Source organism: Ammospiza caudacuta, chromosome 26 (assembly GCF_027887145.1).
Source record: "Ammospiza caudacuta isolate bAmmCau1 chromosome 26, bAmmCau1.pri, whole genome shotgun sequence".
Lineage (NCBI taxonomy): Eukaryota > Metazoa > Chordata > Aves > Passeriformes > Passerellidae > Ammospiza > Ammospiza caudacuta.
In genome coordinates, this window is record NC_080618.1 from 5,515,525 (window position 1) to 5,529,695 (window position 14,171).

General features: G+C 53.7%; 1 protein-coding gene across 2 annotated transcripts; it reads right to left on the minus strand.

Moving 5' to 3' along the window:
* Positions 1–1,201: 1,201 nt before the first annotated feature.
* On the minus strand, positions 1,202–4,651 carry ADRB3 (adrenoceptor beta 3). Of its 2 annotated transcripts, XR_009275714.1 has the most exons (3): positions 3,414–4,651; positions 2,006–2,205; positions 1,639–1,842 (listed from the first exon to the last, which is right to left on the minus strand). XR_009275714.1 is itself a non-coding variant. In XM_058820278.1 (2 exons), the coding sequence occupies exons 1-2, from the start codon at positions 4,631–4,633 to the stop codon at positions 1,452–1,454; spliced, it is 1,611 nt and encodes a 536-aa protein (XP_058676261.1). In that variant the 5' UTR covers positions 4,634–4,651; the 3' UTR covers positions 1,202–1,451. The 2 variants fall into 2 exon arrangements, 1 of the variants encoding a protein (XP_058676261.1); XM_058820278.1 differs by lacking the exon at positions 2,006–2,205 and having other exon boundaries at positions 1,202–1,842.
* Between the last annotated feature and the right edge of the window lie 9,520 nt (positions 4,652–14,171).

Sequence of the window (14,171 nt, forward strand, 5' to 3'; positions counted from 1 at the left end):
TGTACAGGTGAGTACAGGTTATACAGGTGTCTATCCATGGGTGTGTACAGGTGTGTACAGATGAGTACGGGTGTGTACAGGTGTCTATGCAGGTGTACAGGAGAGTGCAGATGAATGTGTACAGGTGAGTACAGGTGTATACAGGTGAGTGCATACAGGTGTCCATGCATGGGTGTGTACAGCTGAGTACAGGTGTGTGTACAGGTGTATGTGTACAGGTGTGTACAGGTGAGTACAGATGAGTACAGGTGTGTACAGGAGAGTGTGTACAGGTGAGTCCAGATGAATGTGTACAGGTGAGTACAGGTATATATAGGTGGGTGCATACAGGTGTCCATGCATGGGTGTGTGCAGGTGTGTACAGGTGTATGTGTGCAGGTGTGTACAGGTGAGTGTGTACAGGTATGTACAGGTGTATGTGTGCAGGTGTGTACAGATGAGTGTGTAAAAGTGTGTACAGGTGTATGTGTACAGGTGCATACAGGTGAGTGTGTACAGGTGTGTACAGGTGAGTGTGTAAAGGTGTGTACAGGTGTGTACAGGTCCCTTCAGGGACACCCCGCAGCATCCCAGGTCGGGTCCCTGTGCAGGCGCTGGCATTTCCCTGGCACAGGAGGTGGCACCGGGCAGCTCGGCAGCTCCAGCCCGGCTTCTCCCCGCCAGCCACGGCCCCGGGAGGGGATGGAGCCCCCAAACCTCTGGGAACAGCACATGGAGCAGGGAACTGCACATGGGAACAACACCTGGAGCAGAGAACAGCACATGGGAACAACACCTGGAGCAGAGAACAGCACCTGGAACAGCACATGGAGCAGGGAACTGCACATGGGAACAACACCTGGAGCAGAGAACAGCACCTGGAACAGCACATGGAACAGGGAACAGCACATGGGAACAACACCTGGAGCAGAGAACAGCACCTGGAACAGCACATGGAGCAGGGAACTGCACATGGGAACAACACCTGGAGCAGAGAACAGCACCTGGAACAGCACATGGAGCAGGGAACTGCACATGGGAACAACACCTGGAGCAGAGAACAGCACCTGGAACAGCACATGGAGCAGGGAACTGCACATGGGAACAACACCTGGAGCAGAGAACAGCACCTGGAACCGCACCTGGAGCAGGGAACTGCACATGGAGCAGCACCCGCTGCTCAGGACAGATGTGGAGGCACCACAGAGATCCAGAGGTTTATTTCACACTTGTAGAGGGGACACAAACTGTGCAGTCACTGAACATCCTGTGACAGCAGCTTTGCCCAGAGGTGCTGCGGGGCAGGGCACGTCTGCACGGTGTGAGATGAGAATGAGAATCCACCTCCTGTACCCCAGTCTGTCCCAAACGAGAGGGGGAAACTGCCGAGAGAGCCGACACCATCCCGGTTCCTGCGTTTGGAAGTGCTCCGCGCATTCCCCTGAGCTTTCCCTTTGCTGAAGGGATTGCACTCAGCCCTGGGCAGGGATGGAAATCCTGGGAAGGGCTTGAGCCTGCAGGAGGCTCCTCTGTCCTTCTCGGCACACTGTCCGAAACTGGCCAAGCCTGGGACAAGAGCGTCCTTTGTCCTTCAAGAACGCAGAGCTGGCAGTCTCCACATCCGTCTGCCAGCCGTGCCAGGAGCACCCAAATGGGAGTTTGTCCTGTCCACACATCCCTGAGGCTGTGCTGCCCCTTTTTGAGCAGCTCCAGAGCTTCTCCCCAGCTCCAGGTCTCCAGCACCGACGGCACGAAGGAGCTGGTGCTGTCCCAGGGAGATCCTCCTCCTCCTCCTCCTCCTCCTCCTCCTCTCCGGGTCCTGCCAGCACCGTCACCCCTGGCGCTGCTTCTGCCACCCCGGCCCTGCAAGGAGAGGGTGGGGGGTGACACAATGCCCACCCAGCAGGCTCGGCTGGGGACAGGGACCCGCGGCCACCACCCCGGCGGGCACAGAAGGGATTTGGGAGCGCCAGGCACCAGCACAGGGAGGGTTAAAGCGGCTCTGGCCAGGCTGATCCGGACTCACATGCCCGGAGCCGGGCAGCAGCCCGGGGCTGGCTCTGCTCCCCGGGGAGGGCGGCCAAGGCGGGCAGAGGAGAGGCCGGGGCGATGATGATGATGATGATGATGATGATGATGACCCGGCCGGGGAAAGCGCTCTCCTCCCGGCTCTCGGCTGCTCCGAGTCAGTCGGATGGACCCGAGGGCGTCTCTCCGCCAGCAAACCTGAAATGGGGGAGCGCAGGGGTGAGAGCCCAGACCCTCCCACCATCCAGCGCCCCGTGTGCCCAGCATGGGTGAATCCTGCCCAGGGAACACCTCCAGCACCTCTACCCGCACGTTTCTGTCAGGAAACCTCTCCTGCCCTCAGGAGAAACGCGGTTACAATCCACAGTAACCAGCAGAACTCCAATTTTGTCATACTAATAAAAAAACTCAGCGTGGAAAAACCCCACCCTGAAATTGGAGGTGGAAATCCGTGTCGGGGTGCTGGCAGGGCAGAACCACAGCATGGGTGTCCCCATCACTCCTGCCAACCCTTGCCAGCCCCTGCCAGTCCCCAGTAGCCCCTGCCATCCCTGCCAGCCCCTGCCAGCCCCTGCCCCCTGCTCTGAGCGGGCTGCCGGCTCCGGGAGCACATTTCCCGTCATGGAACACAGCAGGATGAAATGAATTCCCTTCCCAGATTTACACCGCTGGAGGGCAAAGCAACCTGCAGAACCCAGAGTGGTCAGGGCAGCCGGAGCGCCTCGCTGCCGAGGGGGTCACTGAGTTTTCCTTCTTTAGCAGCAAAAAGTGGGATCGGGAAAAGGGGAAAATGCCGGGTTTGGGGACACTCAGCTGGTTTGCTTCGCCGTTCACCACCCGTGTTTCCTTTAGCCAGAACAGCAGAGCAGGTCCTGGCGGGCTGGAGGGGGACTGGTTGGGACCCCAATTTTGCAGCCCAGCAGAGGGGCCAGAGTTCAAGGGGAACAACAGGGAGCAGGGCAATGATGCCCAGTCCCACATCCCAGAGCCTTTCCCACGTACCCCAGGGTCTGCCTGCTCCCCCAGCACCGACCCCCAAAGGGCTGGAGTGGAACTGGTTGGGACCCCAATTTTGCAGCCCAGCGGAGGGGCCAGAGTTTTAGGGGAACATCAGGGAGCAGGGCAATGGTGCCCATTACCACATCCCAGAGCCTCTCCCATGCACTGACACCCCCCCAGTCACACCCCAAAGGGCTGGAGTGGGACTGGTTGGGACCCTATTTCTGCAGTCCATGGGAGGGGCCAGAGTTTTTGGGGTTTTAGGGGAACATCAGGGAGCAGGGCAATGGTGCCCAGTCCCACACCCCAGAGCCTCTCCTGTGTACCCCGGGGTCTGCCTGCTCCCCCAGCACCGACCCCAAAGGGCTGCACCGAACCCCCCAAGCCCCTCCCGAGCAAATACCTACTCATGCAGCTGGGAACACAGCGAGCTCTGCGCTCCCTGCAGCCGGGACTCGCCCGGGGGGTGCTGCCGGTGGGGCAGAGGAGCCTCCTCCGTTCTGCCCTCGCCATCCTCCCTGAGGGCCGCCTTGCTGTCCCCTGCGGGTCCCCCCCGAGGGCTGAAGGCAGAGGGGCAGCGCTGCAGGTCCCGTGAGACGGCGTGGAGCCGGCGGTCAGCGCGGCGGGGGCAGCACAGCAGCTTGCGGAAGGCGCTCCTGAAGTCGGGGCTGCGGCAGTAGATGATGGGGTTGAAGGCCGAGTTGATGTAGCCCAGCCAGTTGAGGAAGAGGAAGAGCTGATCCGGCACCAGCGAGCGGCAGAAGACCTTGATGATGTTGGCCACGAAGAAGGGCAGCCAGCAGAGCGTGAAGACGCCCATGATGATGCCCAAGGTCTTGAGAGCCTTGTGCTCCTTGATGGCCAACAGGCGTGAGGGCCTCCTGCGCCGGCTGCTCCGGCCCGTGGGGCTCGGCGGCTCCCGCACGAACCTCACCTTGTCCTTGCCGATGAGCCGGACGTGCCGCGAGGCCACGGCGAAAACCCGCGCGTACACGAAGACCATGACGAGCAGCGGCACGTAGAAGGAGATGGTGGACGACACGATGGCGTAGGTGACGTTGGTGACAAAGTCGCAGCACCGCGGGTCCTCGTAGCAGCGCGCCGCCCGCTCGTCCCCTCCGTCCCTCCACCAGTGGTTCATGATGGGGAGGAAGGAGATGAAGGCAGAGATGGCCCACACCAAGCACACCACGGCCCGGGCGCGGCCCTTGGTCACCAGCGCCTCGTACTGCAGCGGGGCGGTGACGGCCAGGTAGCGATCCACGGCGATGGCGCACAGCGTCTCGATGCTGGCCGTCACGCACAGCACGTCCAGCGAGGTCCACAGCTCGCACGCCGTGGTGCCGTAGGGCCAGTGGCCGCTCAGCAGCATGGTGGCCCCCGGCGGCACCACCAGCAGGCCCATGATGAGGTCGGCGCACGCCAGCGAGGTGATGAACACGTTGGTCATGCTCTGCAGCCGCGGCGTTTTGGCGATGGCCACGATCACCAGCAGGTTCCCGGCCACGGTGACCAGCACGGTGAGGGTGATGGCGGTGCCCAGCACCCACTGCCGGCCCAGCGCAGCCCCGCTGCAGTTCCCGGAGCCCCCCCAGGCGCTGCCGTTGCCCGTGGGGAGGGGGCTCATGTCGGCCGGGCTGGGCTGGGGGCACCGGCCCCGCCGTGCGCTCCCCGCCGCGCTCCCGGCGCAGCCCTCGGGCCGGACCGGCGGGGCCGGGTCCCCTCCGAGCCGGAGGAGGAGCCTTTAAAGGAGCGGGGCGGCCCCGGGCTGCTCCGGAGGGCGAGGGAAGGGCAGCGGACAGCGAGCGGCACCTCCTCCCCCCGGCCCGCCCCGCTCCCCCGGCATCCCCGCCGGACGCTTCAGCCGCTGGCCGTGCTCTCCCGCTCTTGTCCGTGCTCTCCATCCCCTCTCTGTGCCCTCCAGCCCCTCTCTGAGTCCCCGTTCCCACACGTCTATCCCCGTTCTGCACCCTGCCGTGCGCACCATCTCCTCCCTGTGCCCTCAGCCCTCTGTACTGCCCTCACCGTGCCCCTCTCCGTGCCCCCCTGGCCATGCTCTCCCACCCTTCTCCGTGCTCTCCATCTCCTCCCTGTGCCCTCCATCCCCTCTCTGTGCCCTCCATCCCCTCCCTGTGCCCTCCAGCCCGTCCCTGTGCCCTCCATCCCCTCCCTGTGCCCTCCAGCCCGTCCCTGTGCCCTCCAGCTCCTCTTTGAGTCCCCATTCCCACACCTCTGTCCCTGTTCTGCACTCTGCCGTGCTCTCCATCCCCTCCCCAAACCCTCAGCCTTCTGTGCTGCCCTCACCGTGCCCCTCTCCGTGCACACCTCGCTGTGCTCTCCCGCCCTTCTCCCTACTCTCCATCCCCTCTCTGTGCCCTCCATCCCCTCTCTGTGCCCTCCATCCCCTTCCTGTGTCCTCCATCCCCTCTCTGTGCCCTCCATCCCCTTCCTGTGCCCTCCATCCCCTCTCTGTGCCCTCCATCCCCTCCCTGAGCCCTCAGCCCCCTGTGCTGCCGTCTCCGTGCCCCCCTCGCCGTGCTCAGACTCTCTCCGGGCAGGACACACTGCCCCTGGTGGGGACAGTGACACCCCGACATCAGCACAGGGCTGGCAAGGTGACAGCCAGTGACACCCAGGTGACAACCAGGGCCACAGCCACCACTTCACCTCCATAGTTATTGCCTGAGCCTCCTGCCCAGTGGATGGAGGAGACCTTCCCTGCTCCCCTTCCTGAATTTGGGGGGTGTGGTGGTGTTTGGAGACCCCCACCCACATCCACCCTCCATCCACATTTCCTGTCCTACTTTGGAGAGCCACCAAAGCTCAGGGAGGCTCCACAGCCCCATCCCAGTTCCCAGGGCCCCTGGGCAGGCTCCAGAGTGGATCATTCCCTATCAGTTATTTATTTATCCAAATCCTGCAACTTCTAAGACAGGCAGTCTCCAAACGGGGCGGTTTGAAGTTCCAGCCAAATGGGGGAATGTTGACAAAGACGGAAAAAACATGTGTAAAAACGATCTGGCTGGCATTCCTTCCCATTCATGAGCTACGAAAGCAGAGCCCTGCTTTTACAAGCTTCATCTTTACAAGGCTGTTTTGGATTTTCAGAGCCTTCAGCCAAAGGGTTGATTCAATCTCACTCAGCTCCCAGCTCTCTGCTGCCTGGGAATGAGCTGGGAATTGCTGAATTTGTGCCCCTGGCACACACACAGGGGCAGAGACGCTGTCGTGTGTCATCCCTGCACATGCAGCTCCGGGTCACACTCACATTTTTGGGTCTGAGAGCAAAGCAGGAGCGCCTGTCCTGCTTTGAATGTCCCTTTTTTGAATGTCCTTGGGTGATGAGGGCTCTGAGGAGTCACCAAAGGGGCTGCTGGCTTCCCATCCTCGCCTCCTTTTCCATCCCTGCCTCCCCTTCCCTGGCATCCCCAGCTGTCCCAGGCTCTGTGCTGGCCCCCAGACCCCCAAGGAGCTGCCAGACCCATCCCCAGGGATTTTCCAGCCTGATTTTCCAGCCTGTTTTCCTGCACACAGCCCCTCTGGCATTGCACCTTCCTCCCCCTGCATTCCCAGGCTTTGGTTCTGGATCTTTGTCCCACTTTTCCAGCTGGAAAAGCTGAAGCACAAAGGTGCTGGGTCTCACCAGCTCTCACCCCCATCCCTGCTGCTCCAGAGCTTTGATTCAAGGAATGGAGACACCAGGAGAAGCATCCTCTTCCCTTTCCCAGCCCAGGACAGACAGACAGACATCCAGCCCCTCATTCTGACGCTTCTCTCTGCATCTCAGAGGATCAGGCAGGGCTGGGGAGGGGAAGGGACATTCTCAGGGTTTCCTCAGCCCTGGGGAATTAACGTGGTTCTGGATCTTTGTCCCACTTTTCCAGCTGGAAAAGCTGAAGCACAGAGCTCACCCAGCCCTCACCCCCATCCCTGCTGCTCCAGAGCTTTGCTCCAAGGAATGGAGACACCAGGAGAAGGATTCTCTTTCTTCCCTCTCCCATCCAGGAGAAGGATCCTCTCCCCTTTCCCATCCAGAAGAAGAATCCTCTCCCCTTTCCCATCCAGGAGAAGGATCCTCTCCCCTTTCCCATCCAGAAGAAGAATCCTCTCCCCTTTCCCATCCAGGAGAAGGATCCTCTCCCCTTTCCCATCCAGGAGAAGGATCCTCTCCCCTTTCCCATCCAGGAGAAGGATCCTCTCCCCTTTCCCATCCAGGAGAAGCATTCTCTCCCCTCTCCCATCCAGGAGAAGGATCCTCTCCCCTCTCCCATCCCTGCCAGGACCTCTGGCCTGGCTCTACCTGGGGGAGGCAGAGCCAGCCTGGCAAAAGGCCACAGGAAGCCAAGGGGTCAAGGGTTGTTTAGAAAACTCTGGGAAAATCTGTTTACGCCACGGATCAGAGCAGCTCCTTTGGCTGTTGCTGGAGGATGAACAATGGGTATTTAAAAATAAGTTTTACACACAGAGAATTGGAATTAATTAGGGGAGATCCCTGCCTGGGGAGAGCAGGGAGCAAACATCTCCTGGCTGGGCAGCACATGGAGTTCCTGGTGCCCAGGGATGTGTTTGGAGAGAGGAAACAGATGCCTGAGCTGATCCCAGACACATCTGAGGGCACACGGGCTCTGCTTGGTCACACAGAGTGAGGGGTGAGAGCTATGGATAAAACAAAAGCTTTTTATAGCTGAGAACTCGCTGCCTCCCTGGCATGTGGCTGGTACAGGGCACGAGATAAACCCATCACACGCTGGAGTCACTGTGCTGCCACTGCTCCTGGCCACACCAGCTGTGGGGACACCACCAGAGCCCCCTCTGCCTCATCTTCCTCAGCCTCCCATTGTGGGAATCCATAAATCAGAGGGTTTTGGGAAAGCTGCAAAAGGCCTCAGAGACAGCAGAACTGTGAGCAGAGCTAAGCAGCAGCCATGAGATTGGTCAGCAGAAAAATTATTTAAAAAGTAGAAAAGCAAGGACAAATAGAACAATGGTCTGTGTATTAATGCATGTCTAGAATAACTCCCTAAGCTACAGAAAGTTTATCTAGTGAGATATTAGGCAGTTCTAAGCTTAATAATGGAGCTCTGTGCACTGTGTTTTAAGGCTCACAAGCAGGGATTGTATTTGAAATAAGCAAGCATTGTTTAACCAAAGGTACCTGTGCTTATAGTGATTGGATGGAACTACTGTCAATATAGAATATATACTATACAGATATAAATACTGTCAATGTGCTTTTGCTTTGTGTGATTGGTCAAAAAACTTATAAAGTGAGTTGTAACATTAAAATCTTGGTCTGCTGGCTGAGATGTGAGCTGCTGGCATCTTCCCGCTGTCATAACCATGGAATGGGAGTGATGCTGGAAAATAAAGCACCTCAATACACCTTCCCCTGCAGTCCTGTCCTGTCCTTGATTTGTACATGGATTTGTCGGCAGAAAAATTATTTAACAAGTAGAAAAGCAAGGACAAATAGAACAATGATCTGAGTATTAATGTTTGTCTAGAATAACTCCCTAAGCTACAGAAAAGTTTATCTAGTGAGATATTAGGAAGTTTGAAGCTTAATAATGGAGCTCGGATTGTATTTGAAATAAGCAAGCATTGTTTAACCAAAGGTACCTGTGCTTATAGTGGTTGGATGGAACTACTGTCAATGTGCTTTTGCTTTGTGTGATTGGTCAAAAAACTTATAAAGTGAGTTGTAACATTAAAATCTTGGTCTGCTGGCTGAGATGTGAGCTGCTGGCATCTTCCCGCTGTCATAACCATGGAATGGGAGTGATGCTGGAAAATAAAGCACCTCAATACACCTTCCCCTGCAGTCCTGTCCTGTCCTTGATTTGTACATGGATTTGTCGGCAGAAAAATTATTTAACAAGTAGAAAAGCAAGGACAAATAGAACAATGATCTGAGTATTAATGTTTGTCTAGAATAACTCCCTAAGCTACAGAAAAGTTTATCTAGTGAGATATTAGGAAGTTTGAAGCTTAATAATGGAGCTCGGATTGTATTTGAAATAAGCAAGCATTGTTTAACCAAAGGTACCTGTGCTTATAGTGGTTGGATGGAACTACTGTCAATGTGCTTTTGCTTTGTGTGATTGGTCAAAAAACTTATAAAATGAGTTGTAACATTAAGTTCTTGGTCTGCTGGCTGGGATGTGAGCTGCTGGCATCTTCCCATTGTCATAACCATGGAATGAGAGTGATGCTGGAAAATCAAACAGCTCAAGGCACGTTCCCAGCAGTCCTGTCCTGTTTGTGATTTGTACAGAGACCCTTGGCCAGTGATACCCATCCCAGCACAGGCTCCACAGCCAGCCCAGCGCAGCAGGTGATGGCACCAAAGCGTCACCCTCAGGGTGTTTCACCTGCCCATGCCAAGGGGGGACACCTGGGGACAGCACAGCACAGGGATGAAGGCTGTGGGATGCTCTTCCTCTGCCTGAGGAGATGCCAAGGAGAAAGGAGAACGACTTCACCCAAATTCCCTGCCCAGAGAGGGAGCTCTGGGCTGGCTGGGGTGGGCACAGGGCCAGGCTGGGCTCTGGGAATGGCCCTGCCCCAGCCGTGTCCCCACAGCAGCGGCACACTCCCCTGGATTTTCAGAATGCTTCCCGTATCAGCTGCGCCAATCTCGCTTTGAAGTTGTTTGGGATTCTCTGTCACCACATTTCCTTGTCAGCACATAAACAGGCTGTGATGGAGCTCTCACCCCTGGGTACTGCCTGTCCCAGGAAGCCCTGCAGGAAGCTCCACATAAACTCAGAGCCCCACACAAACCCTCCTCCCCTGGCAAAGGCGGGCACGGAAGGGAAAAAAATCCCTGGGCCAGAAGAATAAAAAATGATTAAAATGTGCTGTTTCACAGGCATGCTCAATATCCCGAGGCAAATATCCCACAGACAGTTTGTATCCCACATTTCCAGGGCTCAGGCAGGGGCTGTGCTGTGGTTTTGGGGTGCTTCACACCCTGCTGCACATCCAGAACCTCCCCTGCCCCATCACCCAGTGGGACAATCCTGTCATTATGATTAGGGTTTAAGAATCAAAACTGTTTTTATTTTATGTGTTGTTTAGCTTATATATTCTTAACAAATTATATTATTCTTATATTCTAGCATAATCTTAAGTTATCAATTATATAATAATCAATTATGTATAATCAATTCTATAATATTATATATAATATTATATTTATTAGTGTAAAGTGATTAGCGTTAATAAAATATAAATAAAAATTTTACACAAATTTAATAAAGCATCTATACACATTTACTTATGCCCGTACTTCAGGTTATAAAAGTTTTCATGTATCTTTTCTAATCTGCTTCTATGCTAACAACTTTATTTGCTTCTTTGCCGTAAATACACTCAAAAATCGTCAATAATTATTTCTTCTATTAATTTGACTTCTTTTCTAATCTGCTTCTATGCTGACAACTTTATTTTCTTCTTTGCTGTAAATACACTCAAAAAATTATTACTTCTTCTATGAATTCAACTTCTTTTCTAATCTGCTTCTATGCTAACAACTTTATTTGCTTCTTTGCTGTAAATATACTCAAAAATCATTAATTATTATTTCTTCTATTAATTCGACTTCTAATCTGCTTATGTGTCAACAACTATATTTTCTTCTTTGCTGTAAATACACTCAAAAATAATTATTATTTCTTCTTTTAACTCAACTTCTTTTCTGCTCTGCTTCTATGCTAACAACTTTATTTGCTTCTTTGCTGTAAATATACTCAAAAATCATTAATTATTATTTCTTCTATTAATTTGACTTCTTTTCTAATCTGTTTGTGTGTTAACAACTATATTTTCTTCTTTGCTGTAAATACACTCAAAAAAATTATTATTTCTTCTATGAATTCAACTTCTTTTCTACTCCGCTTCTATGCTAACAACTTTATTTGCTTCTTTGCTGTAAATACACTCAAAAATCATCAATTATTATTTATTTCATGGACGAAACTTTGCAAACCAGCTGTCGAACCCCTCCATAAGATCCCTGTGCCACCCCAGCCTGGCACCCCAGGGGCTCCCACGTCTCCAGCACGCACATCCTGTTTTCCAGTGAAGCTCCTGGGAGCTGCTGCTGGTGGTGAAAGAGGCACCAGCAGGGCCACAGCAGCACGGGGAGAATGAGGGAAAGGGGCAGCGAGCTCCTGAAACCCAGCCAGTGCCAAGGGCAAGCCCAGCTCCTGCTCCTGCCCCCCAGATCCCTGAGCAATAAGTTCCAAATTAAAAAAATAAATCGTAGTAAAGCTGTTTTTTTCCTTGTATTGCTTTCCTGTGACAAGCAGCGGGGCAGCGCCTGTAGCTGTTATTCCCAATTTCTGCCATTTTTAGCAAAGCTTGCAGGTTCCATTTCTGACAGGTCCCTCCAGCTGCTGAGAGTCCTCGTGCTGCCTTGAGGACCACAAAGGCTTTACAGATGTTTGCACAGCTCCTTTTCCCCTTGTTTCTGGTTTTCCTCCAGCTGTTGCTAAAGCAAACTGGGGTGAGGGGAGGGAAGGAGGGAGAAGTTTGCAATAACATGGACCCGGATTTCACAAAAAGTGTGGGAAATACCGAGAAAAAACAACAACAGGAATGACCTCAGAGAGAGCTGAGCTGTCAGGGAAGGCTTTCTGAGGGAAAAAGGAGCATCCATGTGGCACATCTCCCCTTGCCCCCTCCAGGCTGTGCTTGCTTCCAGCCCCATGTCTGCAGGGAGGAAAAGCAGCAAAAACAAGGAGGAGAAGGAGGAAGAGGAGGAGGAAGAGTCAAATACTCCCCTTGTGGCTCTGGCCATGGGTACTGTTGGGGAAGATGGAACAGGAAAGCCTTATAAATATGATTGCCTGGCAAAAGATTTTGAGAATATGGAAACTATAAGCGAGATGGAAATGAAAGCAAGCTTTGAGATCCCTCAGTTACTGAACAACTGGAAAACAATGGTGTGGCTGGCTGAAGGCGATCCCCTTTTGATGGAACAACACCCTCTGCTTGCAGACAGCTCCAAGGCTCAGAGCAGACCCTACAGCTTGGCAGAAGGGCCCAAAGAGGAGTTTGTAGGGTTTAAAATGTAACACAGGATGGTAATGTAATGGTTCTTATGGGCTGTATGTAAATGCTGTAGGATTTGTATCTTGCACTAGATTGGTTAGTGAGAATCAGAATATTCAGCACAGAAGATTTATTGTATTGGAATGGGAACCTCAGTCTCTCATCCTCTCTCCCCCTCTCCTCTCTCAGCCCTGCTCTGAGCTGTGCCTGGAGCTCCCAGCAGGGCCCTGCACTTGGCCCTTTGCAATAAACCCCAAATTCCATGACCAGAAGAAGATTTATTGTATTGGAACAGGAACCTTGCCCTCTGATCCTCTCTTTTACTCTCTCATCCCCTTTACCACGCTCTTTCCTTCTCTCTCTTTACCTCTCTCTCCATCTTTGGGCCTGCTCTGAGCTGTGCCTGGCAGCTCCAAACAGGTCCCTGCACTTGGCCCTTTGCAATAAACCCCAAATTCCACGACCAGAAGAAGATTTCTTGTATTATAATGGGAACCTCACTCTCTCATCCTCTTTACCCCTCTCTTTACCTCTCTTTCTCTCTCTCAGCCCTGCTCTGAGCTGTGCCTGGCAGCTCCCAGCAGGGCCCTTTGCAATAAACCCCAAATTCCACCACCTGGCTTCGAACATCTCTCATCTCCCTCCGTCCCCACCATCCTGCCCCCATTGCTCCTACAGGGTGCCACGGTGAATCCCGTGCCACAGAGGATGTTTCCATCCCAGTGCTGCGTTTTGGGGTGCTGAGCACCCCCAGCAACGCCAGAGCCATCCCAGGCAGGGTTTCCTGCTCAGGGCCAGCGGAGATGCCCATCCCAAAGGCAGGATGGGTTTGTTTATGGGGCAGCCTTTATCTGGACGAGCAGCCCTCGGGGATGACTGTCCTTATCGGCAGCCGCCATCGGAGGGGAATGTAAACAGCGGGACATCCTCAGTGCCACCATCCTCCCGCTCCACACCAGGGGCAGGGGCATTCCATGGCTTAGAAACCCCCAGGATTGCTCTCACACCATTGACAGGGGCATTTCATGGCTTAGAAACCCCCAGGATTGCTCTCACACCATTGACAGGGGCATTTCATGGCTTAGAAAGCCCCAGGATTGCTCTCACACCATTGACAGGGGCATTTCATGGCTTAGAAACCCCCAGGATTGCTCTCACACCATTGACAGGGGCATTCCATGGCTTAGAAACCGCCAGGATTGCTCTCACACCATTGACAGGGGCATTTCATGGCTTAGAAACCCCCAGGATTGCTCTCACACCATTGACAGGGGCATTTCATGGCTTAGAAACCCCCAGGATTGCTCTCACACCATTGACAGGGGCATTTCATGGCTTAGAAAGCCCCAGGATTGCTCTCGCACCATTGACAGGGGCATTTCATGGCTTAGAAACCCCCAGGATTGCTCTCACACCAGGGGCAGAGGCATTTCATGGCTTAGAAAACACATTTTCTCCCCCAAGTCTACTCTCATACTATAGGCAGGGGCATTTCATGGCTTATAAAACGTTTTCTCCCCCAGGATCACTCTCACACCAGGGACAGAGGCATTTCATGGCTTAGAAAACACATTTTTCTCCCCCAGAACCACTCTCACACCATAGGCAGGGGCATTTCATGAGTTATAAAACACATTTTCTCCCCCATGACCATGGGATAGGAGCAGTTCATGGCTTAGAAAACACATTTTCTCCCCCAGGATCACTCTCACACCAGGGACAGAGGCATTTCATGCCTTATAAAACACATTTTCTCCCCCAGAACCACTCTCACACCATAGGCAGGGGCATTTCATGGCTTAGAAAACACATTTTCTCCCCCAGGATTGCTCTCACACCATAGGCAGGGGCATTTCATGATTTATAAAACACATTTTCAACCCCAGGACCCCTCTCACACCAGGGACAAGGGCATTTCATGCCTTATAAAACACATTTTCTCCCCCAGGATTGCTCTCACACCATTGACAGGGGCATTTCATGGCTTATAAACCCCCAGGACCACTCTCACACCAGGGACAGGGGCATCTCGTGTCTTATAAAACACATTTTCTCCCCCAGAACCACTCTCACGCCATAGGCAGGGGCATTTCATTATTTATAAAATA